Source organism: Cavia porcellus, unplaced genomic scaffold (assembly GCF_034190915.1).
Source record: "Cavia porcellus strain 051 isolate PalLab524CR breed Dunkin Hartley unplaced genomic scaffold, mCavPor4.1 scaffold_1, whole genome shotgun sequence".
Taxonomy (NCBI): domain Eukaryota; kingdom Metazoa; phylum Chordata; class Mammalia; order Rodentia; family Caviidae; genus Cavia; species Cavia porcellus.
This window is the reverse complement of record NW_026947484.1, coordinates 49,185,407-49,211,590: the sequence shown is the minus strand read 5'-3', so window position 1 is coordinate 49,211,590 and position 26,184 is coordinate 49,185,407. Positions and strand designations below refer to the sequence as shown.

General features: G+C 52.8%; 1 protein-coding gene across 7 annotated transcripts in view; it reads right to left on the bottom strand.

Moving 5' to 3' along the window:
• Positions 1-1,387: 1,387 nt before the first annotated feature.
• The window catches only part of Samd4a (sterile alpha motif domain containing 4A), a 198,638-nt gene continuing 173,841 nt past the window's right edge, over positions 1,388-26,184 (bottom strand). For all 7 annotated transcript variants that reach the window (XM_063247926.1, XM_063247931.1, XM_063247928.1 and 4 more), the window contains 7 exons: positions 25,713-26,034; positions 23,502-23,587; positions 19,736-19,854; positions 15,404-15,605; positions 14,454-14,580; positions 7,469-7,552; positions 1,388-5,507 (listed from right to left, as the gene is read on the bottom strand). In XM_063247926.1, the coding sequence (XP_063103996.1) occupies positions 5,479-5,507; positions 7,469-7,552; positions 14,454-14,580; positions 15,404-15,605; positions 19,736-19,854; positions 23,502-23,587; positions 25,713-26,034 (969 nt within the window). In that variant the 3' untranslated portion in view covers positions 1,388-5,478. The remainder of the gene's footprint in view (positions 5,508-7,468; positions 7,553-14,453; positions 14,581-15,403; positions 15,606-19,735; positions 19,855-23,501; positions 23,588-25,712; positions 26,035-26,184) is intronic.

Here is a 26,184-nt window from a genome sequence, read left to right as displayed (position 1 = left end):
TTTTGTTTTTGCTCCTTTTTGGGCTAATGTCAACCTATCATAGGCCGAGACATCAATTTTGAGTATCAAAGCCAAAACAAAATAAAAAATCCAAAGCTCAGCAGTTGTCCTAAGTGTCAGCTCCATTGGATTGAAATGTCACCATAGTGAGTGGGCTGAGCCCGACTTCCTCGAACAGTTAGTCCATGGTTGACTTCATCAGCTGAAGTTTACAGGAGATGGGGGCTGACTGGACAACGCAGGTCACTGTGGCTGTGACTTTGAAAGGTGTATTTCATCCCCGGCCACTTCCTCGTGGGCACTCTCTTGCTGTGTTGTGTGACACCCTTCCACCATGACACGTCTGCTTAGGGGCCAAGTGACCATGCACTGAGACCTCTGAAACCGCAAGGCCACACAAGCTGTTCAAGTCGTGCATTTCAGCTATTTTATCAACGACAGAAAAGTGACTAAATGTGGCTAAAGAACTAAAAAAAAAGATCACACAGCTTAGAGAATGCTAAAGCCAGAATTGAAAACAGGCTGTTCTTAATACACATTATATAGTAAACTAGAATTACAAGTGTTTGAATGATATTCCAAGCTACATGGAGGTCAATCTCCCAGGAGGCTGCTGTTTCTTTTGTAACAGTGCTGTGACATATTTTAAAGGCAGCAAAGGTGGAAAGGTGCCACACACAACAATAACAGCCAAGTTATGGAGTTTGTATTTAGTGATTTACTACTCAATGCAGACAGCATTTATCAGCTTGTTTTGGTTTGTGTCTAATGTCCCCCCCAAATCTCATGCACTTTGAGATGAGACCTTTTTGGAGGTAGTGGAATCTAGTTTGTGATGGATTCATGGTTCAGGGCTGGGATTAAGGGTGGGTGATTGCTGGATCTAGATTGCACTGCCCTAACTGCAGCAGTCTGGATAAGATAAAAGGGGCAGAAAAAGGCTTTTGTTTCCCTATCCTGCTTGATTTTGCTGTCTTTTGCTGCCATGAACTGTTTCTCCTTTGTGATGTACCTCTGCCAGGTCACCCTGCCTTGGAACCAGCCAAGTATGGACTGAAACTTCTACAAACTGTGAGCTAAATAAACCTTTCCTCCTTTAACTTTGGGCATAGGGTATTTTGTTTCAGCAATAAGAAAAGTAAGGCATGGCTATTCTGGATACGGATAAAACTGGATACGGATGAAACTGCATAAATTTCTATACCCCTCTCCCCACCTGTTAAGGAAGGAGCTCATACATGACAATGGAGTCTGTGTAGCAGGATCCAGTGAGAACATTAATGGATTTCATGCTAATGCTTCCCTGCTGGCTTACTTCTAAGACTCTGTCCTTGCTTACTAATTGATCATGTTGACAAAAAAACAAAAGCAAACCCACACACACCAGTGTTACAAAATCTTGTATTAATCATTTCCCTTCACTTTCAATATAACGTTGATATGAAATATAGCCATGATTCTTAGTTACATGGGAGGAAATGAGTAATAAATACATTGTAGCAAGTTTAAACCACAAGGGTGTTTCACTGGTAACATCTGAAAACTGTACACTTGCAAAGAACAGCATCTTCAAACATTAGTATATCTGTATATCAGTAAAGCTTTTACATGTAACAAACATGCTTTTTCCATATATGACAAATTTTAAAAATATGCATTGCTTGGCAACATGAACTAGGCAAAAATATTTCTTTGTTCACTAACTTTATACAGGAAAACAGGACAAAAATGCATGCATATACAATACAGATGCCTGCACGGGGCATGCAACAAAAGAAAGCTTTTTAAAAGTCAGCTTACATTAGGCATAAATACATGAGGGTTATATATTAATGAGGGAGGAAGTCTTCTGTTTGACATTATTAACATTCCTGTTTTCTTCCTATTCCTCCCAGAGGAATACAACATTCACCTTTAAGTAAAGATAAAGGGATTACACAAAAATAAAACTCACTTTGCAAACATCTCTGATGACTTGTAAAAAAGAAAGAAAGGGAGCACAACAGTTAGTGTTATCACAGCTCCGTGTGCAAATGAGCCTCCTGCGGGTGATGCTTGTTAACAGGGCACCGAGCGGGAGTGGGCGGGTGGGGGCCTGCATGTCCCCCGGCTGCCCTTCTGTGGCAGCCCCTCTAGAGCCCCGCTCAGCCTCAGCCCAGCTTCTGGGGGTGGGGGGGGGTGTGAATCTGCAAACCTTGTCCCTGCCAAAGCCATAAGAGGCGCAGAACAAAGGCCTGGAGAGAAGCCTCCCATTGTGTAAAAGGCAGGCAGCCAGCGACACCTCAAAAGGAAAAATCTGGTTTCCCTCAGTGTCGCTTCAAAATGGGAGGTGGGCCCAGCTGCAGCTCCGACCCCAACTCTCAAGAAGCGGACCCTCAATCCCTAGGATTCAGGAGCTCGGAGCCAACAGCCCCCTCGGCAGGCAGACCCAGCAGGGTCTCCTCGGCTCACTGGCTCTGGCTGAAAAAGTCAAACTCAAGAAGCAAGTGGAAAAAACATATCAGCAGCATGTTTCATGTCCTGTACACAGTTCATGTGTTTCTTCCTACTGCGTCTGGTAAGAAACCACTATGAGTAAAAAGCACCAATAAAACATCATACATGGTAACAATATCGTTTACGCCGCCGTCCCTGGGACGGCATAGAGATGCCGGCACACACTGCTTAAACCAGAACGGGGGTGGGGGAAATCCGTGTAGTGAAATAGACTTTACTCTGAGATTTTTTAAATTGTGTACTATTTACTTAATATAAAACAGTTGCATGGGTGGGTCAATGGGTAAATACAAAAAAAGGCACTGCCGCTTTGTTACTAAATATCCGACTTTACAGCCTTAGGCATGCAATGGTTGGATTCTCTTATAAATAAAATTCTTTTTGCTTGAGGATTTTTAAACTGAGCTGTATACCTGCAGTCAACACAGGACTCAAGGTAGGGACGGGCTCCTAGAATTCATCAGCACACTCCATTTAAAAAAGAAAAAAAACAACTAAAACACTAAAACACAACTAAGTAGATAAATCTATACATAGTCAATGAAAAATAAGCTTTTCTTTTCTTTTTTTAAAAAAAGAATTATGTTGTTATCAATAACACTTTTTTTTAATCATGGTTACCAGCCATAGCAAGTTAATAAGTAACATATCCAAAATAATATCTCTAATAATCAGATAACCATTGTTTCTATATTCAGTGAAGGAATAAATAGAAATTCAGATTTGCAAATACTTTAAGGTCTTCTTCCTTTTAAAGGATTCATGCTAACGTGATTGCATTCACAATCTGTTTTCTGAACGAGTCTGTAGACGCATACCCGGGCTCTGCCGCAGATCCAAATGCTTTCTTCTCACTCCCAAGACGATGTGTGAAATCACCGTTTCCGCTCCTCTTCCTCAACATCCTCAGCATCCCCCAAACACATCCTCAAACCCTCTGGCCGTGCCCTGCTCTCTCTGCCTTCCCTGTGATTGTCCGCCCTGCGCATTCCTAACCTTACCTCGTAGCCCAGGAATAGGCGGGGCAGATGTTAATGGCACTTGGTTAAAAAAAAAGATCAACTAAAAACACGCTGCCTCCTTCTGCACGCAGATTCCCATCTTTTGGACTTCGACACCCATGTAGGTCGGAAGCTTTTGCTTTTGTTTTTTCCACTGCACTGCACGTGATTATGGGCCCCACTTCTGGGGCTCAGGAGAGGCGCTCTCTGCTCACGGTGCTCTCACTTTTGGGACGACAAAAGGCCTTCAGAACTCTTGCCACGGCCTCCGAGGCCGGGCTGGGTGTACATGTTTGATCTTGATAAAAAGAAAGTTGTTTGGATTTTATTAAGGCCTTTTAAATCTATGTGCACGTCACTTTTTAAACAACCATAAGCAAGTACAGTCATTTCCATGGTCTTATCTCTTTGATTCTGACTTTGACTTCTCTTTAAAAAACAAAAAACAAAAGTACCGATTTCACTCATTTAATAAGCAGGCCTTCTGCAGCTCCCTGGTCTCGCCTCTGGGCTGAGTGTGCACACCGCCACTTACACAACCCAATTTCCCAGTGCAGAAAACAACTCCTGTTTGATTTCCTCTAATTCCCTTCACTGCTCAAATTCCGCCGCGCAGCCTTCCTTGTCCTTAAGAAACAGAGGGACCACCGTGTGTTGTTAACCTCCCGCCGCGGAATGAGTGAGGATGGATGAACCAGCCAGTGACACGGCAACTCTGACTCCCTCGGTCTGAATGGAACGGTCGCATAGTCACCAGGTTCACCTTTCCTGCTCCTCCTGCTCTCCTAGCCGGGCTGGCGCGGTGCCGCTGGACCTCGAGGCCCAGTCTCCCTGCACTGCTCTCTGACACTTGCTGGCTGACCTTCTTTTTGACACTGTTGCTGGGCATCTCTCTCCTCTTCATCCTCAACAGCCTCAGACTCCAGTTCCTACTCCCGACCCCACTGCAGACATTCAGGGCGCTTTCTCCAGGTCTCGGCCTCTGGCAGGGGAAAAGCAGCGGAACATGCACCTCCTGTGTGTTGTGGGTGAGGTCCAGGATGCGAGTCTGAAGCCCATGGCGGGGTGGACCGAGAGAGGTCTTTAGATGAACAGCAAATCCAGCCCAGAAAGAGGCTGCAGGGTGTTTAGAACCTGGGTGACCGTTGAGCAGATCTGAGACTGGTCACCGGCACCCACATGCTCCGCTCCCTAATGGTTACAGGTAACAACTCAGGCCTGCGGGGACCACATCCGTCTTCCCAAGCAGCAGAGCTTGGCAGCTGTTTTTAAAAGACAACCCTGCTGCTATTATAAAAATAGCGGGGAAAAAAATTCCATAACCATAAATCCTTTACAAAAAAACCCATAGTATGAAGAGAAGTTCTACCCAAACTCTTTGCGACACATTATGTACCCTTTAAAATTCTTATGTAAACAATACACAAATCAAAGTCTATCTGAAATTTTGCTGGAGGGAATTTCTTCTTTCTTGCCGCCTCTTGCCAGACGGCCCTCTTGTGCAGCTGTTTCCAGCAGGGTGCTCAGGGGAATCCGGTCATCAGGGGAGACACACAGACGAGCCGCCACCCCGCTTTGGTCACATGTATCCTCTCCTCCTGCGGCCTGACTATGAAGCCAGGTCCTCTGAGAAGGCTCCCCAGGCCGGGCCTTCTGCCTCCTTCCTGTCCGGCTCTCGTCTCTTTCATGGCAGTACCCTCCCCTCTCCCCATGTACATCTAGGAAGCCACTTGCATCCCTCCAAGTCCCACATTTCCCGAGACCCCCCTCCCCACCCCGCACACCAAACCATCCCATACAGAAACAAATGACAAGGTAACCGATCCCAGGTCTACTGATATGTTTACAAGGATGACCTACACTCTCACAAAATCAAAATGGGCGAGGGACCAGGGGGAAAAGGCTGCAGAGTATCTTGGAGGATTCTGTGCAACCCTGAAGTTGAGTTCACGGCCAGCGCGGTCCCTCTCATCTTCAGCTTCTAGATTGTGGAGGTCCGGTCAACCCCGTCTGGGAGAGAAAGCAACACACGAGGTCAGAGGTGCAGGGGTTTTCCTGCCCCTGGTCATTTGTCTTTCTGTAAAGCGACAATTCGTTGGCAGCCCCCTTGAGGTCTTCTGTCCCCTTGAGGTCTTCCTCCCTGCATACAGGAAGGGGCTGGCTGGTGGAGCAACATCTCAATCACCATCTCAGTCATGGTGTCAGCCAGGCCACCCTGAGCTGAATTTGCATCCTCTGCTCTGGACACTGCTTACACAACCTCCCAACAGAGGGAATACTGAGAAAAACCCCACAGCAATAAAAAGGCTTAGGAGATTAAGATGATGAAAACATGAGCAAAAGCCCATCAGTTCAGAGAGGCCTTCTATAAAAACAGAAGAGCAGGTTCAAAAAAAAAGGAAAAAGAAGCCTTTCCCAGGAAGCCCTCTCCTTTATAAAAGAGCATGTGGCATTCTTGCTGCTAATGATGGTAATGTTAGGACTCAGTTTGATAAGCGCTTCCAAACTGCCAATTATTGGAGCTCCATGAAACCTCGGGGAAGGGGCCGTGGTCCTGCCGACTCTCCATGGAGCCGGGCACCCATTCCGGGGCCGCCAGGGGCAGGAGGCCCTGGGCTGCCTGAGCATCGGGCCTTCAGGGCCTTCCCTCCCAGGGACATAAGTTCAGTGGTGGCAGGATGAGTGCATCTCTTTTTTTTAAGGCTGCCAGCTCTGTAGCTGCACCACACCACCTCGTTTCTTGTCCACTCGCTGAGACACCCTTGGGTGGCTTCCCAGGACTCATCCAGGGCTGTCAGCTAACCCAGTCTCCTTGGTAAAGCACAGGGGCAGAGCCAGTGGCAGCCACTATGGTCACGCATGGCCCAGGAAAGCTGTAAAACTTCTAGGTTCTCAACTGCCAGGGAGGGAGCAGTGGTTTATAAATGGAGTTTGCAGGAACCCTAGGGGCTGGGGCTTTTCCCCACCTGTTTGGTCTGAAGTCCTGTGACGTCATGAGGGCCCTAGACCTCTACTCTGCTCCATGCAGGATATTTATGTATTTCATATTTGGTTTCAGGACGAAATTGTATTTACAGAGACTAATCAAAACTCCCCCAGGTCTGGAGGACAAGGCTGTCTGGAGCGGAAGCTGATGACATCAGCCTTTCTGCTCACCCATGCCAGAGGGTGTAGGGCTTAGTCCTAGGTGGGTGCTGGCCTGTCTTGGGGTGGCAGACTTATGTGCAGACTGGAGAGGGCTGAGAAGGCTCAGTCCTCTCTGGGACTGTGACCCAGACTCTGAGGAGGCTGCAGGAAAGGGGGAGACATCTTTCTCCTGTCCCATGTCTGCAGCTGCCCACAAATCCATAGCCAGGGACAGGCATAGGCTTAGTAGCAGGAGGGCATTGAGGGCTCCCAGGATGGCCACAGACTGAGCCCCTGGGCCACAGTACCTCGGGCCCTGCACAGACGGCCTACACTCCTGGCTTGGCTGGGGACAGGCACATCTAACCTGTCCCTGTGACACTCGGAGGGACAGTGCAGGCTGCTGGGGCTCCAGGTGTCACTCAAGCAGCAACAGGGAGTTAGCAAGACAAGCAGGGATCTTTGTTTCAAAGACTATTTTTAGAGCATGCTGGGATGTGCTTGGCTGGGCCTTGGGGCCCCAGGGCCGAGCAGGAAAGTGTCCAGCACTGCGCCAGTGGATGTTCCAGCTGCAAGTGACCCTAGCTCCCTGCGTTGGCTGGGACCACTGGGGCGGAGCTGCTGGGGAAGGGAGACAGCACAGTGTCTCTGGTCTCTAGGTCCCTGATGCCCCCTCCGTTGCAGAGCCACGTGGAGGGATGTGGCCTGAAGCGGGTCCACTTGAGCCTGGCTTCTCTCTGTCCCCACCAGCCCTCCCTCCATGTCCCCTTCCTCTTCCTGGTGCTGTTGCCAGGGTACAGACTGCAGACCTCGTGGTGAGGAAGACACGAAGGACGGACACGTACCTCCCAGGGCATGCTCGGTCATACTGAGGCACAGGGACTCCAGCCTGTTGTTGATGTCAGGTTCAGTCACAGGAAGCTGGAATTCTGCAGGGGACAAAGGGTTGTGTTAGTGACAGAGACTCAGAGGATAGTAGGAAGCACGTAGGACATTACATAGCTGCACCAGCCAGGTGAGGGCCTCGGCAGAACCCGGGGGACCTTTAGGGCTGGCATGAAAGTGACATGCAGGTTCAACCACTGTCTGGGGTCTATTAGATTTTGTGCTGTGGTCACAGGTGCTGGAAGAAAACTGGAGACTAAAAATAGCTGTGTGTAGTCATGGCCTACCACTGCTGCTCAGAACCCTTCAGCAGCGAGCCATCTGAGTGAGAGCTGACCTTGGCTGTGGCCCGTGAGGTTCCCTGGGATCCAGCCTCCTGTCACCTCCCTCCTCCTGAATGCTCCCGACTCTGCTCCCTCTCAGGCACCTTCTGACCCCAGGGCCTTTGCAGCATGGCTCTCTCTGCCCAGAATGCCAGTCTACACATCTTCTCATGGCTCAAGCTTTTCCTGCTTTTGCAGGGTAAGCTCTGCTGCTCCACAGAAAGGACTCTCTTGGGAGATGTGAATGGCATGGCACCTCCCCTACCCCTGTGCATGATCCCTTTTCCTGGTTTTCTCCTCCTTGTAGCCCCCACAGATACTGACAGAGTAGACTTAGCTCTGCTTCTGGTGCCCAGGCCCAGGCCCGGCACCTTCTGCTTCATTAGAGCAGTCGGTGGGAAGACACCTGTTGAGTGTGCCTGGCCAACCCAGGGTTGGGATCCCAGGTGGGGACTGGAGAGGGCAAAGGCCTGGGTCCAGTGACCTCCTGCAAGCCATGGTGACTATGAGTTCACTGTCACCCCTGGGGCTTCAGCACTGGAGCAGGAAGGGCAGAGACGCCTTCCCCATGGGTACATCTGTACCCTCCCTGAGAGGGGCAGCTCCTGGAGCCCTGTCCTCTTCCCTGGCCCCACCCTGAGGTTCCTGTGGGCCTCACAGATGCAAAGGCTTTGTCTATCTCACACCTCCTGTAACACCCAGCCTTGGCTCCTGCCTGATTCATATGTAGGCTGATTAAAAAAATATGGAGTATTTATATTTTAAAATTTTATCACAGTACAAGACACACTGCTACTGAGCCCTCTCAAAACACTACTCTTTGCTTCAAACACTCCTTTTTTTTAAAGTCTTTTTGAAACAGGGTCTCACCACGCAGTTCAGGCTGGCCTGGAGCTCATTTTGTAGCCCAGGCTGTTCTTGAACTCACAACAATCCTCCTGCCTCAGCCTCCTGAGTGCTGGGATTACAGGTGTGCACTCTCATGCCCAGCATGCTTCAAACACTCTTATCCCATCATTTCTGCTGCTTTCTAGAGCAGCTCTGGAAGCCTCTTTCCTGATTGTCTTTAGTTTCGCTGCTCTGACTGCCTCAATGTCCCGAACTGATTCAAAACACTTCCCTTTCACCGTCATTCTGACTTTGGGGGAGAGCCGGACGTTGCATGGTGCCAGATCCGGTGAATGAAGCGGGTGAGGACACGGCTTCGGGTTTTTATGAGCCTTTCTGCTGGATGGCTCGCAGCCACCACTTTCCCTGTGTTTTTGATCACCCCCCCGAAAGACACTCAGAAAAGACTTGCTGAGCTGCTGCAGAAATTGGCAAGGACCATGGCAAGCAAGGGGAAACTCCAGAGGAGGGTCACATCGATGTCATTCACTAGTGCAACTTCCTCACTCCTGTGGACCAGAGTCCTGCCAGCTAAACCCTATGCACGGAGGCCACGGACAGCCCTGTTCCAGTCTGCACCAGGTGACTGCGGTGTCTCAGCATTACTGCGGTGTCTGCTCAGCATTACTGCAGCATTACTGTGGTGTCTCCCTCCCTGTGTGACCCTGACACATGGTTCCCTTCCTGGAGCCTCAGTTCCTCTCCCCTAGACAACTGGGAAAGCCACCCCGCCCATTTCAGGCCATTGCAGGCTTCCTCCCTTCTCCACCAGGGGGCACACGAAGAGGTTGGTGGTTTGGCGGGGCCGGGAAGTTGAGACCAATGGCTAAACCCAAGTATCTTTCTCCCTTGACTTAAGAGCTTTTGCAGTTCATGTTTCCCAGCTAACTCCGAGGCAGATGGAATTTCCATCATTTAAATTTTTCAAAGAAATTCGCCCTGGCGAAATGGATTGCTAGGGCAGGTGATGGGAAGAAGACCGAGTCCACTGTGCCCCAAGTTCTAGCATTGATGGGTTTTGTGAGCCAGTCCAGCTCCCAGGGCAGTGGGGAGTCAGAGACAATGACAGGGGTCTCTCCTGCCCCGCCCACCGTTGCTGCTAGGGGCGCGGTTGGGCAGTTTGACAATCCCAGAGGGAAGAGTATTTTCGTATTTTCATCCATTCATGTGAAAATCATATGCATGGAAAAATTAGCCTGCGGGGTGTGAAATCTAGAAAATAGAAACACAGTTTTATATATAGCGAGTTGGCAAATATGTGGGAAAAAAAACCTCAGCAATTATAGCCACCCATATGCTCATTGTAAGATTTCGTTTACTCTCTAGCGCTCCCCTTTAAACAAACACTGTGGAGAGATTTGGATAAATAAAGATGGTCGACATTTGGAGAGAAGTGTCTCAGCTGCAGGATTTCTTGCCAATACACAGCAAAGTGCCATTTTCCAAGCCTGGGATTGCGGGTTGCAAAAGGAGGGGCTGAGAAACGAGGGGCTCCCCGCTCCAGGATCTCCAAGCCTCGGTGACTGCTCTTTTAGGAGGCGGGTTGGTGAGTTCCCATTGTCATCGCCGGCTCTGCACTTGGGGAGCTGCGACCCCCACTACTCTCTCCGAGCAGCTCCAAGAAATTTCTAACTGTCGGGAGAAGCCCATATGTTCCACTGCAGAGTTTCCTAATAGTGAGACTTTTTAATTGTGTATTTGATAAAAACAGATCCATGGCATCTCGCCATGCACAGGCGATGAGCTAGGGGGTGGTGGCTTCCACCGCAGGCTACAAACCTCAGCCCTGGGCGGCATGGTGGGCAAAGCTCTCATCAAAGCCACAGCGGGCCATCAGGCTGCCCTTGCCTGTACGCCCACTCCAGGTGCCAAGGCCACCTCTGCTAGCAATACTGCCAAACCTGAGGGCTCCTGCTACAATTCCAGCCGGGGCTGACACAGCTGCAGCCCTTGGTGAGGCAAGATTCTCACTCCCAAGTCTCCTCTCGGTGTCAAACAGAAGGCAGTTCCGTGTGCAGGCTGGGCAGCCCTAACCTCAAAGTCTGCTGTGTTAAACCATGCGCGCAGATGCCATGCGCCAACATTTCAGAGTTTGAAGCACTTCAGATTTTCCCATTAGGCTTGGTTAATTGGTAAAGTCTGCAAATATTTCAAAATCCAAAAAATGGATCTCTGAAACCCTCTGGTCCCAAGCATTTTGGATGCAAGATATTCAGCCTGTGCTCGTGTTATCATTTGGCTCAAGAATGTCCCCGAAAAGGCTTGTGGGTGTGGCTTTTGGACAGTGACTGGATTATGGGCTCACAGCTGACTCGCTGTTCGGAGGCGGGATCCGGTCAGATGAGGTGGGTCCCTGGGGATGGGTGTCCCCCCCCCCCGGCTGCTGCCCTCCTTCTGCTTCCTGGCCCCCATGACACCAGCAGCTCTCCTCCAGGCCCCTCTGCCATGCTGATCCTGCCCTGGAGCTGACCGACTAACTGTGAAGTGAGATGGAGATCAAATAAGCTTTTCCTCCTTTAAGTTGCAGGTGCGGGGTTTGTATCGCAGCACCAGAAAGCAATGAAGACAACCAGAAATTCTTGTCCTCACCATTAGACCATTCCAGGATTCAGTGAGGATTCCCAGGGCAAAGGTCAGCGTGTCTTTTCAGAAGCTGCACAGGTACACAGCAGTCCAGGCTCAGGCCCTGGGTCACAAAGACTCGGAGGGAACGGCTACCTGTGCCCTAAGAGATGCCATCACAGGGTCTGCCCCAGGAGCCCGTGTGGCTTGTCCTTGGCAGACACCAGTCACCCCATCAGGCTGAGTGTCACATTGGTGTCACATCAGTGGCATCTAAGGTGCAGTTCCACAGTGCCCTTTGCCAGGTGTTGAAGCTGACAAGCAGATTTATCTAAGACTTTAAAGCAAGTACAGGCCAAGGCATGCAAGGGGACACTTTTGGAACCCACTTTGCCACTGACGCTGAGCCTGCTGTTGAGCAATGAGGGAGGCTGAGGGACAGAAAGGGACGGTGGCAGGGGACAGAGGTTCTGGATAATCACAACGAGGAGAGGCAGGAAGAAAGGGAGAGACGGTGTGACAAGAAAAACAGAAGAAGTATGTGCAATCCCAGAGGTGATCAGGACAGAATTGTTAGAGTAGGGGGCTGCCCCCTCCAGGTGGCCACAAGGGGACAACTCGTCTGGAAGCCTCCCGAACACTGTGGGAGCTGGGAAGAAAAGTCTGCAGAGTCCCCACTCTCCCTAACGGCCATTCTCTGGAAAGCGGCCCCCTTGACACCCAAGCCCTATGCCCCCAGCTTGTTGCATTCCACTACAGAGGCTTTTTGACGAGGAGGGCTTCGAGTGTGGTGATGGGCAGGGGAAGGAAGCAGTTTTTACCTGCCCTTCCGGTGGCTTCCTTTGATGCCTGCTCACTCCTGTACTTTTCCAACAGCAGGACAAGGAGCCTCGGTGGTGTCTGAGTGTTGGTCAGGGCCATGCAAGACCCGCTCTGGCTGGATTGAGGGGCAGAGCCGCTTCTAAGGGGTCACTCTCCATGCATCCCTGCAGCCTCTCTTGAAGGGTCCCACACGTGCTGCAAGCTCATGGCACCCCCTGGGTGTGTCTCAGGTCTCATCCTCCCCCTTGGGGGCCCCAGCCCAGTGTTCCTCTTCCTGGCTGAGGCCACTACAATGCTGTAGTCACCTGCAGCACTCGTGCTGCACCAGAAGCCATCCGGGATGGTCCCCGGGGACCCTTGGACCTCGAGGAGCTGGGCAGAGGGAGCAGCTTGGCAATTTGAGCAGGGTGGCCAATTCCTGACCCACAATAGGAGGCTGCTCTGGTCCCCAGGTGCTCTGAATTCTCTGGAGATATTTAAGGGCTTCCATCAAGCTGGCATTACTTTTAAGCTTATGGAATCACCACTTGCTTTGAATGCACAGTCGTCTTCAAGATTTGCCCACCTGATTTGAAATGAATGCTTTGAGGATTTCTGAGGACCAGGGCAAAAAAACTACCTGCTACTCTAAGGCCATTTCCCGGATGTTTAACTTTGGATTGGACCTATAACCTCCTCTCTCTCTTTCCTACAAAGTCTTGCTGTGTAGTTCCGGCTGACCTTAAACTTAGCATGCAGCCAGGCTGGTCTCCAAGTTGGAGTGATCCTCCTGCCTCAGCCTCCCAAGTGCTAGCATTATAGGCATGTGCCACCACACACAGCTGCACATCTTGCAGGCTATGTTTCCTGTGACTCCTCTCTGTATAAAGTGGAAAGCCACTTGGTCTTCACAATCTCTGCCATCCTGATAAGGTACTTGCAGTCTGGTCCCGGTGCCTGGCCCAGGCCCCTGGAGGTCTCATGTGCCAGAAGCCGGCATAGAGGTTACAGGCACTGTCCTGTGAAAGTGGCTACCACCTCTGGAAGCAGAGGTGACATTGATCTTGACAATCATGCCTAACTGTTGAGGATGAGCACACATTTGCAGCCTGGAGAAAGGTGAGGGGCAGAGACTTCAGCAGCCTCCTCTCTGCCAGGTCCTAGGTCCTGGTGTTCGTGGCCACGTCCCAGAAGGAGCCACCTGGCATGGTGCAGAGAGCGTGAGGTGGAACTTGCGGTAGCTCCAGGGCACTGACCTGGGTATCCACACTCGGGAAATCTGGACTCCCCTTTGTCCTGTGCTGGGTCATGTTAGAAATGCCACAGTTCATCCAGGGATGGCTGGAGGCAGTTTTGGGATGGCTGAGAAAGGGGTCCATTGAAAACAAAACCCCAGATGCTTCAGGGTTCTCTGTCCCATGTGTAAAGCAAAGGTATTTAGACACCTGGAGGCCACTGCTCTGCTGAACAATTGAAAACCAGCTACCTGGTGATTGCCCCTGAGGTGGGGAAACCTGGGAGAGGTGGAAAGGGTGACCAGGGAAAGATGGGTGGCCTTGGGTGGGTCCTCGCCCCGCCCCCTCCACTCTTGGGATCTCCCGGAGTTCCCCAGCAAGGGAGCCGAGTGGGAGCGACCTGGCCTGGACTCAGAGCCCCACGCTCTGCTGCCTTCTAACAGCTCCCTGGTCCCTGAAGCCGCCTTGTCATGCTCTGGTCCCTGGACTCCTGCTATCCGTCACTCTCCCTGCCCTCCTTCTACCTCCACACCGTCTCCCCTGGTGTGCAGCTCCCATGCCAAGTTCCCTTGCCCACTAGGGCCACGGGACTCTTCCTGGGATCCCACAGCACCTCTGTCTCGTGCCCACCTGCCTGGGGTGGGCACTTCCCCGTGAGGACAATTTATCTCTGCTTGCCACCTCGTGGTGAAGGCGGGTGCTTTGTGGCTGTGAGGTCACTGCCTGCAGTGACCTGATGGCCGTGCACGAATCCAGCTGCTCGTGCAGGAGACCACGGCTCCAGTGATGGGGGCCAATAGCAGCCCACCAGTCCCGGCTTGCCAAGGCCCTCCTTGACCCGCATCCACAGGACAAGTTTTCCTTCTGCCTTACCCTCTGCCCCTGCCTGCTATAGATCACTCTGATCAGTGATCGATCACTCTGATTTCATCATCAAACTAGGGATACAAGCAGCATCCAAAACATCTCCGTCCCACTGTATGCTCTGGGCTCTGTGTACTGGCTCTCAGCCCGGCAGCCATCAGTGGCACATCGAAGCATAGGAGAGGCACATGACAGTGGAGGCTGGGGCCAGCGGTGTCCCTGCCCTACTGTGAGCCCAGAGGAGAGGCAGAGAGCGACCCCGCAGCGCGTACCTGGCTGCTGGAACATCAGGATGTTCTGCGGCGAGGTGTGCACGGGCAGCGAGCGGGTCCTCTGCACGGAGCTGTGCGTGCGGCTGGGCATGCTGTTGCTGCCGCCAGGGTTGGCGAACCAGAGGTTCTAGGAGAAACGAGAAAAGGGGTTATCTCCTGCATTCTGGCAGGGACTTCCTGTGAACTGACCTGGGGGCTTTCAGAGCTGGAGCGGGGATTCTGCCTGTCACCCCTGGTGTGGTCCTCGTGGGTTCAGGGTGACCCCTCATTGCTAGTTCCCCATAAGAACCTGAAGCTGACCCTCTGTGTGTCACCTATCACAGAGCCACCAGCAGGGATATGGGACAGTGAGGCCAACTAGACCAGCTCTAGCCTCATCGCGACCGTCTGGGGACATAGCTACTCTCTCAGATGGCCTCTCTCAGTCTTCCTCCCGTGGCTTCTCACTCACAGTAGATTAGCTTGACCAAAGAGCTATGTGTCACAGATGCAAAGGCAGAGAAGCCAGGTGTGGTGGTGTGGGGGGCTGTGATCCCAGCACTCTGGGAGGTTGAGGCAGGAGGATCACAAGCGGCAGCCCAGCATGGCCAAATTAACAAGACCTTCTCACAAGATAATAAAAAAGGGCTGGGAAGGTCAGGATGGAGCTCGGTATGAAGGCCTAAGGTAACCAATCACTAGTTCTGCAAAACAGAAAAGACAACTCTAGATGTTCAGGGACCTCTGGTGCCCAGACCTGGGGCAGACAAGGTCTGCTGGGGTGGGCTGAGGGTCACAGCAAAGTGACAGCCTTCACTGTCTAGGCTCCGTGGTGTGGTGTTCCAAGCACAGCCGTGGCTTGCCGTGCGTGGCAGGGAAATACCACAAACAACTGCCCCTCACCTCGGGGTCCCCTAGAGAGAAGGCCTGAGGGTTGAGCCACCTTCCTGGCCCCTGGGGACAGCACCCACCTGTCTTCCTTGTTTCATGATGGTGGGGTTGGTGGCGGTGTGGCGTGGGTTGGAGCTGACGAATCCGCTGGTGCCCAGAAGGCCCAGGCGGGCAGAGGGGACATTCCGGGAAGGGATCTGGTACTGGCGCGGGTTCCGTCGGCCCATGCCGCCGCCCACAGAGCCAGCCGTCGGCAGGGAGTTGGACTGGCTGAAGCCGCGGCTACAAAGAGAAGTGGACAGAGCGAGGAGAGGTCAGCGCTTCCTGGACTCCTGTGCTCCCAGTGCAGTCAGAGGAGCCACCGAGATGGCCCCGAGGCAGCCACGTGGAGCCAGTGAGTGACCCTGGTCTCATCCTGGATCTCAGCCCGATGGGGCACAAGGCTGATCAAAAATACAGTAAACAATCACAGGAAAAGAATGATGGACACAGTGTGTCAAAGAGGCAGAGCGGCAGGGTGGGTTTGCAGTGTCTCTCTGTGATCCACTTTTTTTGCATCTTTTTTTCTTGCTCACCCTTCATTGATCAACCGTTTATAGCAATGACTAGCAAATGTGTCCTAAGTAACGCTGTGTCCTCTGCCACCTTGTTTACCAGATTGGGCTTCTGGTTTCTCCCCAGAGTCAAAATGCTCATCACAGGGAAATGTTCTGAGTGGACTCAGGACATCCAGAGCTGCTGCAGGAAGTGGTAAGGGGGATGGGATGAGAGTGAGTGAAGAGACAGGCAGGGCTTTGAGGGGGATGCATATTTTTTACTGTCATTTTAAAAAACGTGTGAATATTCACTGCCATCTTGGGTCAACTAGAGACACAGAGCTTCATAATTTTGCCAATGTGCCATGGCCAGCAGGGGGCAGCCCGAGACAGGTACCCAGCAGCTGAGTTGCCACTGTCTCCTGCCTCCTTCCATAGCTGTCACGGAGGTGGCTGTCCCTTCTCCTCCCACCTATGTGGTGCCATGTGTGGGTGAGGGCAGGGTGCCCTCTGAGACCCTGGCAAGCTGGTACCAGCACCGGATCAGGCACCCCTCCCCCGGTACTGCGGTCCATCTCTGACTCCTCTGTGTGGCCAAGGGAGAAGCCCCAGACTGTGACAGCCCCCTCCATCCTGGGTGGGCCACAGCTGAATCAGCTGCTGCTGGCTAACTGCGGCCGCTGGACACAGAAGCCAGTGCAGGCCCAGTCTCTGTCACCATGAGACTGTCCAGAAGGGCAGTGGGCCCTGTCCTGGGGACAACAGACAATGGTGTTTGCAAGGGTCTGGGCCTGGGCCTGGGCCACACCTGTCCCCCACACCAGTCCCTCCCTGCAGAGGGGCCTCACACGGCCGAGGCAGCAGTACACTCCCCTGACCGGGCCGGTGAGCTCAGCGCTCAAGAACTCAGCTTCTCCACCAGGCCTGCTTCAGGGAGGCTGCAGGCCAGCGGGGTTTCAGGACCCAGCACATTCTTTCCAAAAGAGTCAGCTTTAGTCACTCTGAGGTTTGGGCCGTGCTCCTGCCGGTGGCCACTAGATGGAGCAGGCCAGCCTGTCTGGGGCTGGCGGCTCCTGCAGCAGGCGGTGACGTCGCTGCGCGTGGAGCTGGACAGGGCCAGCGGCCTTCGGGGCAGTCATTTCCTGAGCAGCAGGGCGTGGGTGTGTGCGGGGAAAGGGGCATTAGCTCAGGAAACAGTGCTCTTCTCCCCAGAATTCCCAAATTTCCTAGGGGAAAAGGCGGCAGAGAATTCTTTCCACTTCAAGCTGTTGTGGCCAAGGAAACTTCTGGATTCTGGCCAGAAATCACCTCAACAGGTTCTGGGTCTCTTTCCTCTCTCCCGACCACCTCTCCTTCTCCCCTGCAGATTTAAGGACCCAGGAGCATGAGAGGGAGGAGTGATTTCAGTGGTCAGTGTCCGGATGCTCTGGGAGGTCTGCACAGGTGGCCACCGGGACCAAGGGTGGGGTGTGGGGTCGGAACTGTGCCAATTTGTCTATGGGTTGTCAGGAGGTTTGGCCACCTGGTAGCTGATTCAGTATTCTGCTAAGATCTTTCCTTATTTAGTGCAGATAGCTTTTCTCACTTTCTGTTGTGGTTGGATTTTTAAAAAGTTATTTCATATGCAAAACACAGCAGTCAATGAGTGGTGCTAAAAGAATGTGTGCTTCCAGAAAGCCTGCTGATGTTTTTTTTTTTTTTTTTCTTTTTGAGACAGGGTCTTGCTGTGTAGTTCAGGCTGGTGAACTCAGGGAGTTCCTCCTGCCTCAGCCTCTCGAGCGCTACGATCACAGGCCCGTGGCATCATGCCTGACATCTTAAGCAATATAATGTGTGGAGGATTCTATGACAGGCTGCTTACTGGGGGAATGAGGGACCGTAGGACTGCTAGGGTTAGGACTTGGTTATTTGGGCCAGGGGAACAGGACATTCTGGGGTAGGAATGTGATTAGCTGAACACCCCAGTACTTAGCATAAACTAAGATCAATAAGCTTAATGACACAGCCATGCTCTCCCAGGAGGGAACAGAGTGACAAAGCAAGTTCCCTTTTCTCATGCTCCTGTTCGGTGCCTCTTGGTATCTAACGGAGTCCATTATCTTGTGGTACATGAGAAGTCTTTGATAGAATAATATTAATAAGAAGCAATTAATTTGGGATTTGCGATCATTCAAGCAGGGGCTGGGCTGCATTACCACTGTATTACTGGAGAAACAGGCCTTTCAAAGCAAATTAATAGCATCAAAAGACCCCAGAGGAAATACTTAAGGAGAATTTCTAGGGTTTTCTTGATATCCACAATTGGTGATGGAATCCATTCTCTCTGGTCCATCAGGACCCTGACACTTGGGGAGCGCCTGGGCAAGCCCAGTCCAAGCCACAGCTGATGATGCCCTGGACAGGTTGGGGTGGCTTTTGCCTATGTTGCCCCCAAGCAGGGCTCGCTGATATGGCTCAGGGTCGGGGTTTGGGACTTTGGAGAGGAGAAGCAGAGTTTCAAAGTGCTGTCTTCAATGTCAGCCTCTGAATGCCTCCTACCTTTTGAAGCTCACCTTCCTAGGACCTCAGGCCCAGAGATGGTGACACACCATTGTGTGGAGGAGGAGGGAGAGAGCGAGGGATGCAGCCAGGATGCTGAGGACGGCCTCGCCTCTTATCAGGAGCACCAGGCATCTGCACAGTTGTGTCTCACCCCATCCTCCAGGGGCTGGTGATCCTAGAGGGCTTGGGCCAGGGAGCCAACAGTAGTTTTGCTGAAACAGCTCTCTCTGCCCATCAGCCTGGGACCATGAGTGTCACCTGGCTCTGCAGGGATGAGAAGCCTCCATCCTAGGATGGCACTGGCCTGTGACTACCACGGACCAATGCATCTGTAGACTGAGGTTGAACACAGCAGCGCTGTCTCATGGAGTTGTCGCAAGGATGAAGTCCTTTTAAACTACTTGGATACCACTTGGCCCTTCATATGTGCTAAATAAATATTTGTTTAATAAATAACAATTGCTAATGTGGTAGCACTAATTTTTAAATAAATTTTTCATGATGACATCTCATAAATTTCAGCTGGTTTTATCACCTTTAATGCAAAACTGATGTTTTAAAGCACACATGTATGCAAATAAATTCCTCAAATTTTAATAACACAGATTCCAGAATCTGTGGGCGCGAGTGAAGAAGTTTCTGTCTGCTCCTGTTCTAAATCATAAGATGGAGCGCGGCTTATTTTCAGGGTATTTGCGCCCCCATCCCCCAATGATTTCCTATCATCCTGAAAACACGGCACCCTCCCCGCTTCAGTCCTCCTGACCATCTCCTGTTCACCTTTCATCCGCAACCGGATTCCTCAGCTTAAAGTCACACGAAGGGAACGGGTTCTCGGTATAAGCAGGCTTATTTTTAACAGCAGCAGAGAAGCTGAAGTACTATGGAAAAATCAAGAATGGTACCAGCTCCACTATTAGACCGAGCAGCTCAGACCAAAATAGACCAGCACTGGGCCCTTCACCCGGCCACCAACTATAATTAGCTTGTCTGCAGCTAGAGGGGAGAAAAAGATTATACTACCACTTAAGGTGCTGATGGAAGAGCCATTTCTGTCCTCCCAGAACCCCTTTAGGTGAGTCGGCCACCCGTGTCCTGCTGACACTCACGAACTAGCACCTGCCGCCCTCTCCTGCTTAGCGTCATCCTGACACAGCGCGTCCAGCCCTTCCCCAGCCCCACCTGTATGGGGCATGCAACACAGAACTAGCCACAGAGCATCCTCAAGAGCAAGAACCACATCCCCTCAGACACCTCCCTGTCCCAGGAACCAGGGCAGACAGGTGAGGTGCAGGGGAACCACTGTATATCCCCAAGGGTGAGACTGCAACATACTTTCTCTGCTGTCGATATCCTGATATGTCCAGCAGGGTTTTCCGAGGGAAAGACCGGAAGAGCTTCTGAACCTGCTGTTTCCATGACAACAGTCTTTTCTTCTGTGTCTCTGTAAACGCCTGCAAAAACAAACAGGCATTTGAAATGGGTGAGACAGCCTGGCATTACGGGAAGCAACATGCAATTAATAGGGGGAAACATGGGCGTCTCTGCAGTTGCCTTTTCTTCACCTGTTTCCACTCTGGTCAGGACGGCAGTCAGTGTAGTTTGGGAGCCACCTGTGTCGCGTTATTCGGCTTCGGAGGCACCTGGTACGGCAGATGCATTCCACTCCTGACAACCACCGTTTCTGGCTATGTTTCGGGCAGATCTGAACCCACCTTCCCCTCTCCTCTGACGGCTCCCTGATCATTCTTTTTGGTCGTTAACCAAGAATGAATCAAAAAATCGATTGTTGAATACCTCGGCTTTTGCAGGCACCCTGCATTTTTCATAATCAATGGAAGTTCTAAACCACTCCAAAAATTGATCTGCTCGATGCTGTGTGGTCACCCTGGAGTGGTTGGTGGGGCTGCAGAACACAGAGGAGATCCTCTGTGCTTCAAAGTTTTGCTGAAAAATCTCTAGTCAAGTGACTCTATGCCCTACAGAAAAATCCCTGTGCACCAGTCCTTGTGGTTTAGGGAAACGGGAAGATCTGATGTCTTCTCGGTACTTTGTCTTTTCTAGTACTTGGTGTGCAGGTGTGTTTTGTCCCTGTCCCACATCCTTCTCTACACGGTCTGCTTCATGGTGCCCAGGGTTAGGAGTCCCCAAAGCAAGGACTCTGAGGTGCACCAGGGGCCCTGCCCACACCCAGAGCCCCATGGAACAGATCTGGTGACAAGCACACTGGTGATGTTGCAGGTGGAGCACAGATGTGTGGTGTCCCAGGTGGTAAAGACCCCCTGGGAATCAGGGCTCCCCTGCCAGGTGCTTGGAGCCGTGGACTGGTAAGCGTGCTGGGGAATTCACCTGACTCCGTGAGCAGGAGATAATGGAGCCTTGCCAATAAGGCAAGAGATTCTTTAAGTACTGTAGTAATAAATATTAGAGTGACAGCTTAAGCGACTTTGTCCCCAAAAGGAAACAGGTTCCTTAAATGAAGATTAAAAAACAACAAAACAAAAAGCTTCATTTTCTTGTTTAACCTTTTAAGGACCTAAACACGGGACAGAACTGTCACACTGGGGCAATGTTATCGGCGCTCTGCGAGGCCCTTCCTCTTGATGGTGAGGATGTGATCTTCCCTGGTCCCTCTCATTTGATGGCAATGCTGAGTGTGAAAAACACCTGCAACGGCAGGAGCCAGGTGCTTCTGTGGGGTCCACAGAGGTAGCGGAAGGCACCTAATTTAGACCAGCTGAATGCCAGATGTCGAGGGCACAGGTTGCAGCTGTGCTGGCCGTGATGATGTGGGGAGGGGTCCAGCCCTTTGCATCTGAGAAGGTTCTGGATGAAGATGGGGAGGGCTGGAATCACTGCAAACCTTCCACAGCCTGGGTGTGATCGAAATACCTAAGAGGTGCCGTGAGGGTGGCATGCTCAGAACAGGTGCCTAGTGACAGTGCCACACACGCTGCTCCTAGATGCCCCAGCCAGCTGCCCTTTGGAGCACTGTGCCTGCTCCTCACACGTGCTGTCCAACAATGACCTTCAGCCCCAACAGCAGCACAAATAAGTCTCCAGGCTACAAGGCTGAGCTGGTCCAGAGACAGGCGGGAGGGTGGAAACTGGCTTGCATTTCCAAGTGACAGGGGAGAAAGTGGCTTGCTGCATGGTTGTCCTTCCAAGGATGTCATCACACATGCAGCCTCTCCATGGTGGCCAGCATGAGAGGGAATGAATGGTTCCACAGACAGGCCAGCTCACAGGACACCCCAGGCACCGGGCTCCCTTGAATCGGTTTTGGGACCTTAGTAGGGCTGGGTGAGTGAGGTGAGCAGGGCTGGTTCTCCTCTGGTGGGTGGCATTGGACTGTCCATGAGGGTGTGGTAGGCCCAGAACTTCTGAAAGCTGGCTTCTGTGTCTCCAGGGTATGCTCTTGCAGCGCCTGTGCTGAGGAGAAGGCCCACAAAGTGGGCAAGGACCCAACTCCCAGAGTCACGGCAGCGTGTGAGATGTGCAAAGCTAGGGGTCACCACCCAGGACTCCAAGTGCCTGGTTGCAGACAGCTTTCTCATCCTCTTCGGAAGTGTTCCTGGAAGTGGTGCCTTCATCTCTGCGAGGCAGGGAGCCTCCTGTTTGGCCAACATCTCTGCATCCAGGCAGTGAGTAACACACGCCTGGCCATGAAAGGGAGCCCTGGGTCCCCAAGCCCAGCTGGCCTCAGCAGGAAGGAGACGGTGGGGCTCCTCCACAAAGGCCGAGTTCTGCTCATGAGCGTTTTTGCACTTCCTTGAAGTGAATCTAATCAAAGCCTTGAACAGCCTTCTCTCTTCCAGGGCAGGGTAGAGCCCACGCCCCTTGGTCTGTGAACATGAGTGTGGCACAGCTCCTTCCTACCCTCCAGCAAACAGCTGGTGAGGCACAAGGGCCATCTGTGGACAGAGTCACTTAGGGTTGCCAGAGGGGAACAGGGGAGACGCAAGGGCCAGGAGCCCTGGGAGGGTGCACAGGGCGACAGGAAGGGAGGTGCCGCTTGCAGGCCAATGCTCCAGGCTGGTGTCGACCCCTGGTGACCCAGGCTTGCTCAGCAGGGGCCCTGGAGGACTTGGGTGACTTGAGGTGAGGTGGTGGAAGGTGCCTTGTCCTCCAGTATCTGGGCCTCATACTGAGAGCAGGCCTGGGAGAGAAGGGGTGCTGGCCATCTTTCTGTCCAGATACAGAGGTGTTTACCAGCATCAGTTGGACCTAGCAGGTCTGGGCCTATGAGGTGGTGGCCTGGGAACCAACAAGCCCCATCGGAGGCTTCGGCAATCATGACTGTGCTGGGTTACTCTGGGGAACCATCAGTGAGAAGAGCAGAGTATTTCAGAGGACAGCCTGCCTGAGCTCCCCACCAGCTAGCTGGTCACTATGCTCACACAGAGACAAAGAACTTTGGGGTGACTGGGCACACTGAGGTGGACACAGAAGGGACAAGGGGCCAGAGGGAGGTGTGCCTGTCCATCAGACCAGGGTCAGACCTCGTGGGAGAAAGGAACCCGGATGACTACCCCAAGGCCCAACTCTGCCCAGGTGACCCTGAAAGGCAGTCACCAGCCCAGCTGTGCCCAGCTTGAGGGTCTGGTAGGTGCCACCCTGGCCTGCCTTAGTCTCCCTTTAAGGGATAAAAGGCAAATCCTGTTCTGGTAAAAGCCACAAATCCAAATAGCAAACTGCCATCAACCCATGAGGCAGACAGACAGACACACACACACGTTCACAACTTCTCTTGTGTGCTCTCTTTCTCCTCCAGTTTCCAGCACTGAGACACAAAACGTTTCAGTGCTCAACGTTAAGAGCACCTGGCAATGCCCAGGGCCGGATGGCAGCTCTGTGTCGACCACTTCAGGCTGGAGGGAACCTCTCGCTCCCCGGTGGCCCCCACCCTGGAGCTCTGGGTGTGGGACCCCGAGGAAACCTTTAGTGTGGAGCCCGCCAATGGCTGGTTCTGCCCCGGCTGTTATTCTTGACCTCCGCCCTCTCCAAACGAGCACTGGAGACAGAGCAATCGAGTCACAGACACTCAGGGAAACATCACTGGGCCGAGAGGAGAACAGTGGCAAGGCAGGTCACGACTCACCTCGTGGAGCAGACACTTGTCTATGAGCTGAAGGTAGGAACTTATATTTTCCTCGTCAGGTCTGGAGACCAGGAGCTGTGTGCACACTGTGGACATGGGGGAGAGGCGTGGATTAGAGGAGCGTGAACCTACTTGAACGGTGGCTCCATTTCCTCTGAGGTGTGACTTTATGTAAAGTCCACGAAAAAGGCCCACAGACACCTCATTCGGCTAAAGCAAAGGCTTGGTCACCGAAGAGCCCTGCCCGGGTTCATTTCTGCCATTCCACTCTACATTAAGCCTGGAGAGACTCCTCAGAGACTCAAGGAGAGGAAGGCTGGAGCTCTGGCTAAACGCAGCTCTGTAAGGGGCGTCCAGGCCAAACCCGGCTATGGCAGGTGCGTGACCCCCCTGCCCCATCAGTTAGTGAAGCAGGTCCCAGGTGGTGAGTGGTGGCACTTGTGACTCGGGCCTGAGGCTGGTGCTGTAAGGTATGTGACTGCCAGGTATGTGGGCGACCTGGGAAACCTGCCACTCAGACAGCTCGGGGGGATGCTCTCAGTGGGCTGGGCTTGTGCAGACACATGGGGTTCCCCCACTCAAGGAACTGCTAGGAGTGTGGCAGGGCTGGATGCTCACAGCCACATCCGGGGCCTGCTCTGTCCTCATCACTGTGGCCTCTGGCTCTGACGTGGGGGGGGGGGGTAGTTACAAGGCCCACCAAAAGAAGCCAGGCAGATGGCAAGGCTGGCACCCCATACAGATCAAGCTGGGAGTTGGGCATGGTATCCCGGGGGTCCTTCCTTTCCCGAAGTAACCTGGCCCGGAATCCTCTTGACCCGGGTGTCCGGATGCAGGGTTTCAGTTCAGCACTGTTCGTAAGAATGAAAACTTAGAACCATCTACATTATTACACAAGCCATGGCTCCCACAGAAGGCTGGGCCCACCTCGGGGAGGGCGCCAGCCCCATGTTCAGTAGGTATCACCCACGGGAGAGCAGGGGTCCACTCGAACCACTACGTCCCTGGGGAAGCTATGAGCCCCTCCTTCCGAGCCAGATCTTTTTGCAAGGATTTATCGGGTACGGGGCTTCTTATTACAACTCGGAGGCACAGACAACTCTTTTGGTGAAAGCTTGGTTCTTCCAACGTTCTAGACTATTGGACAAGGAGGAAACTGTTTCCCCTTTCCAAAGGAAAGGTGCTAGCCTTTTCTGCATCTTTAAATAATTTTTTTTTAACTTCAAAATAATTTAAGATTTTTGTTCTACTGTTGGACACTTTTGGGGGACTTGGACACCAGGGCCGGGCAAGCGGAGGCGAAGGCCAGGCTGGGTAGCAAGGGCACCCCGAGGGCCGCACAGGTAGTGCCCATGGTTGTGGGTGCTTTCTGCTGGCTCTGGGTCCAGCTCCCACTCTCCCCCCCCACATTGGACTCACTGAACACGGGCAGGCTCCTGACATCAGAATGGGGTACAGGCGAGCCCTCGGACAGCTGTAACCCAGTGTGACCTGAACAGAGGAAGGCTGTGGGAGGGACCCTGTGCTCAGCCCAGGGATCAGGCAGCTTCACCAGCCTAGGGGAGGACTCTGCTGAGATGCAGAAGATGAGGGTGCAAGATGCTAGTGGTGAAAATGGGGTGAGGGAAGGAGGGCTCTAGGCAAGGCTGTCACTACAGATGTGCAGGTTGGGCACTGTACAAAAACCCTTTAAGGAAAGAGCTGCCAAGCCGCACCACTCAGGTAGGACGCCGTCAAGGCTTCCTAGGGCGTGGGGAGGGGCCCAGGCAGAGCAGGAGTATGCAAGAGGCAAGAGGATGTAAGCACTTCTCAAACACTTTTGGCCTGCGCGCCTCAGTTTCCCCTCGGCAGGATGGGTAATTCTGAGGGTTAAGCACACTGCCTAGCTGAAGCACAATGTCTGGAGGGCTCAGTGCTGGAGTGCTTTACATGTGATCAATCGTAAAGGTGGAGTGCGGCTGCTTGGTGCCAAGTGGGGCAGCTGTTCCTCCCCCCACCCTCTCACTCTGGGGAGGCACTGGTGGCTGGGGGAGGACCCTGTCCCCCGTCTCCTCCTCACCTTTCTGTCCAAGCCCATAGGTGCTTTGGCAGGGACCTGGGACACCCAGCTGAGGGTTCAGAGAGGCTGAGCCCTCCTGCCTGTGGATGGGCAGAGCCAGGCCCATCGCTTGCTCAGATGCCAGTTTACCCAGTCCCTGGCAGAGAACCCACCTTTCCCCATGACGCGTGTGAACTGCCCGGGCAGGTCCCCTTCTGGCAGGGGGGCTACGGCAAGCTCCCCGTCACAGCTGCTCAGCTGGTGTGGCTGCAGCCCGCCGCTAGCCCCAGCTGTGGTGCTGGCTGAGGTGCTGGTGACTACGGTGGCCGCCGTGTCCTTGCCATCGGGGCTTGGGCTCTCGGGGCCCAGCATTGAGGGCTCCCGATGACGTGCCTCAGGGGTGGCACTCGGTGGGCTGTAGGCCTTGATGGGGGTCAGGATCATCTGGTGCAGCTCCTGCAGTGGGGTGCGCAGGCTGCCCCCCTCAATAATGTCCTGCGGGGGTAAAGGAGAAGACCGTGTGAGGTTTGCCTGTCTCCCTGCCCTGCACGCTGCCACTGCTCCATCAGTTAGGCTGTTCCTTGGAAAAGAGGCCACCATAACCTACTTGTAACATTGGCCCAGGAGAAAACTTGGGAAACGAAT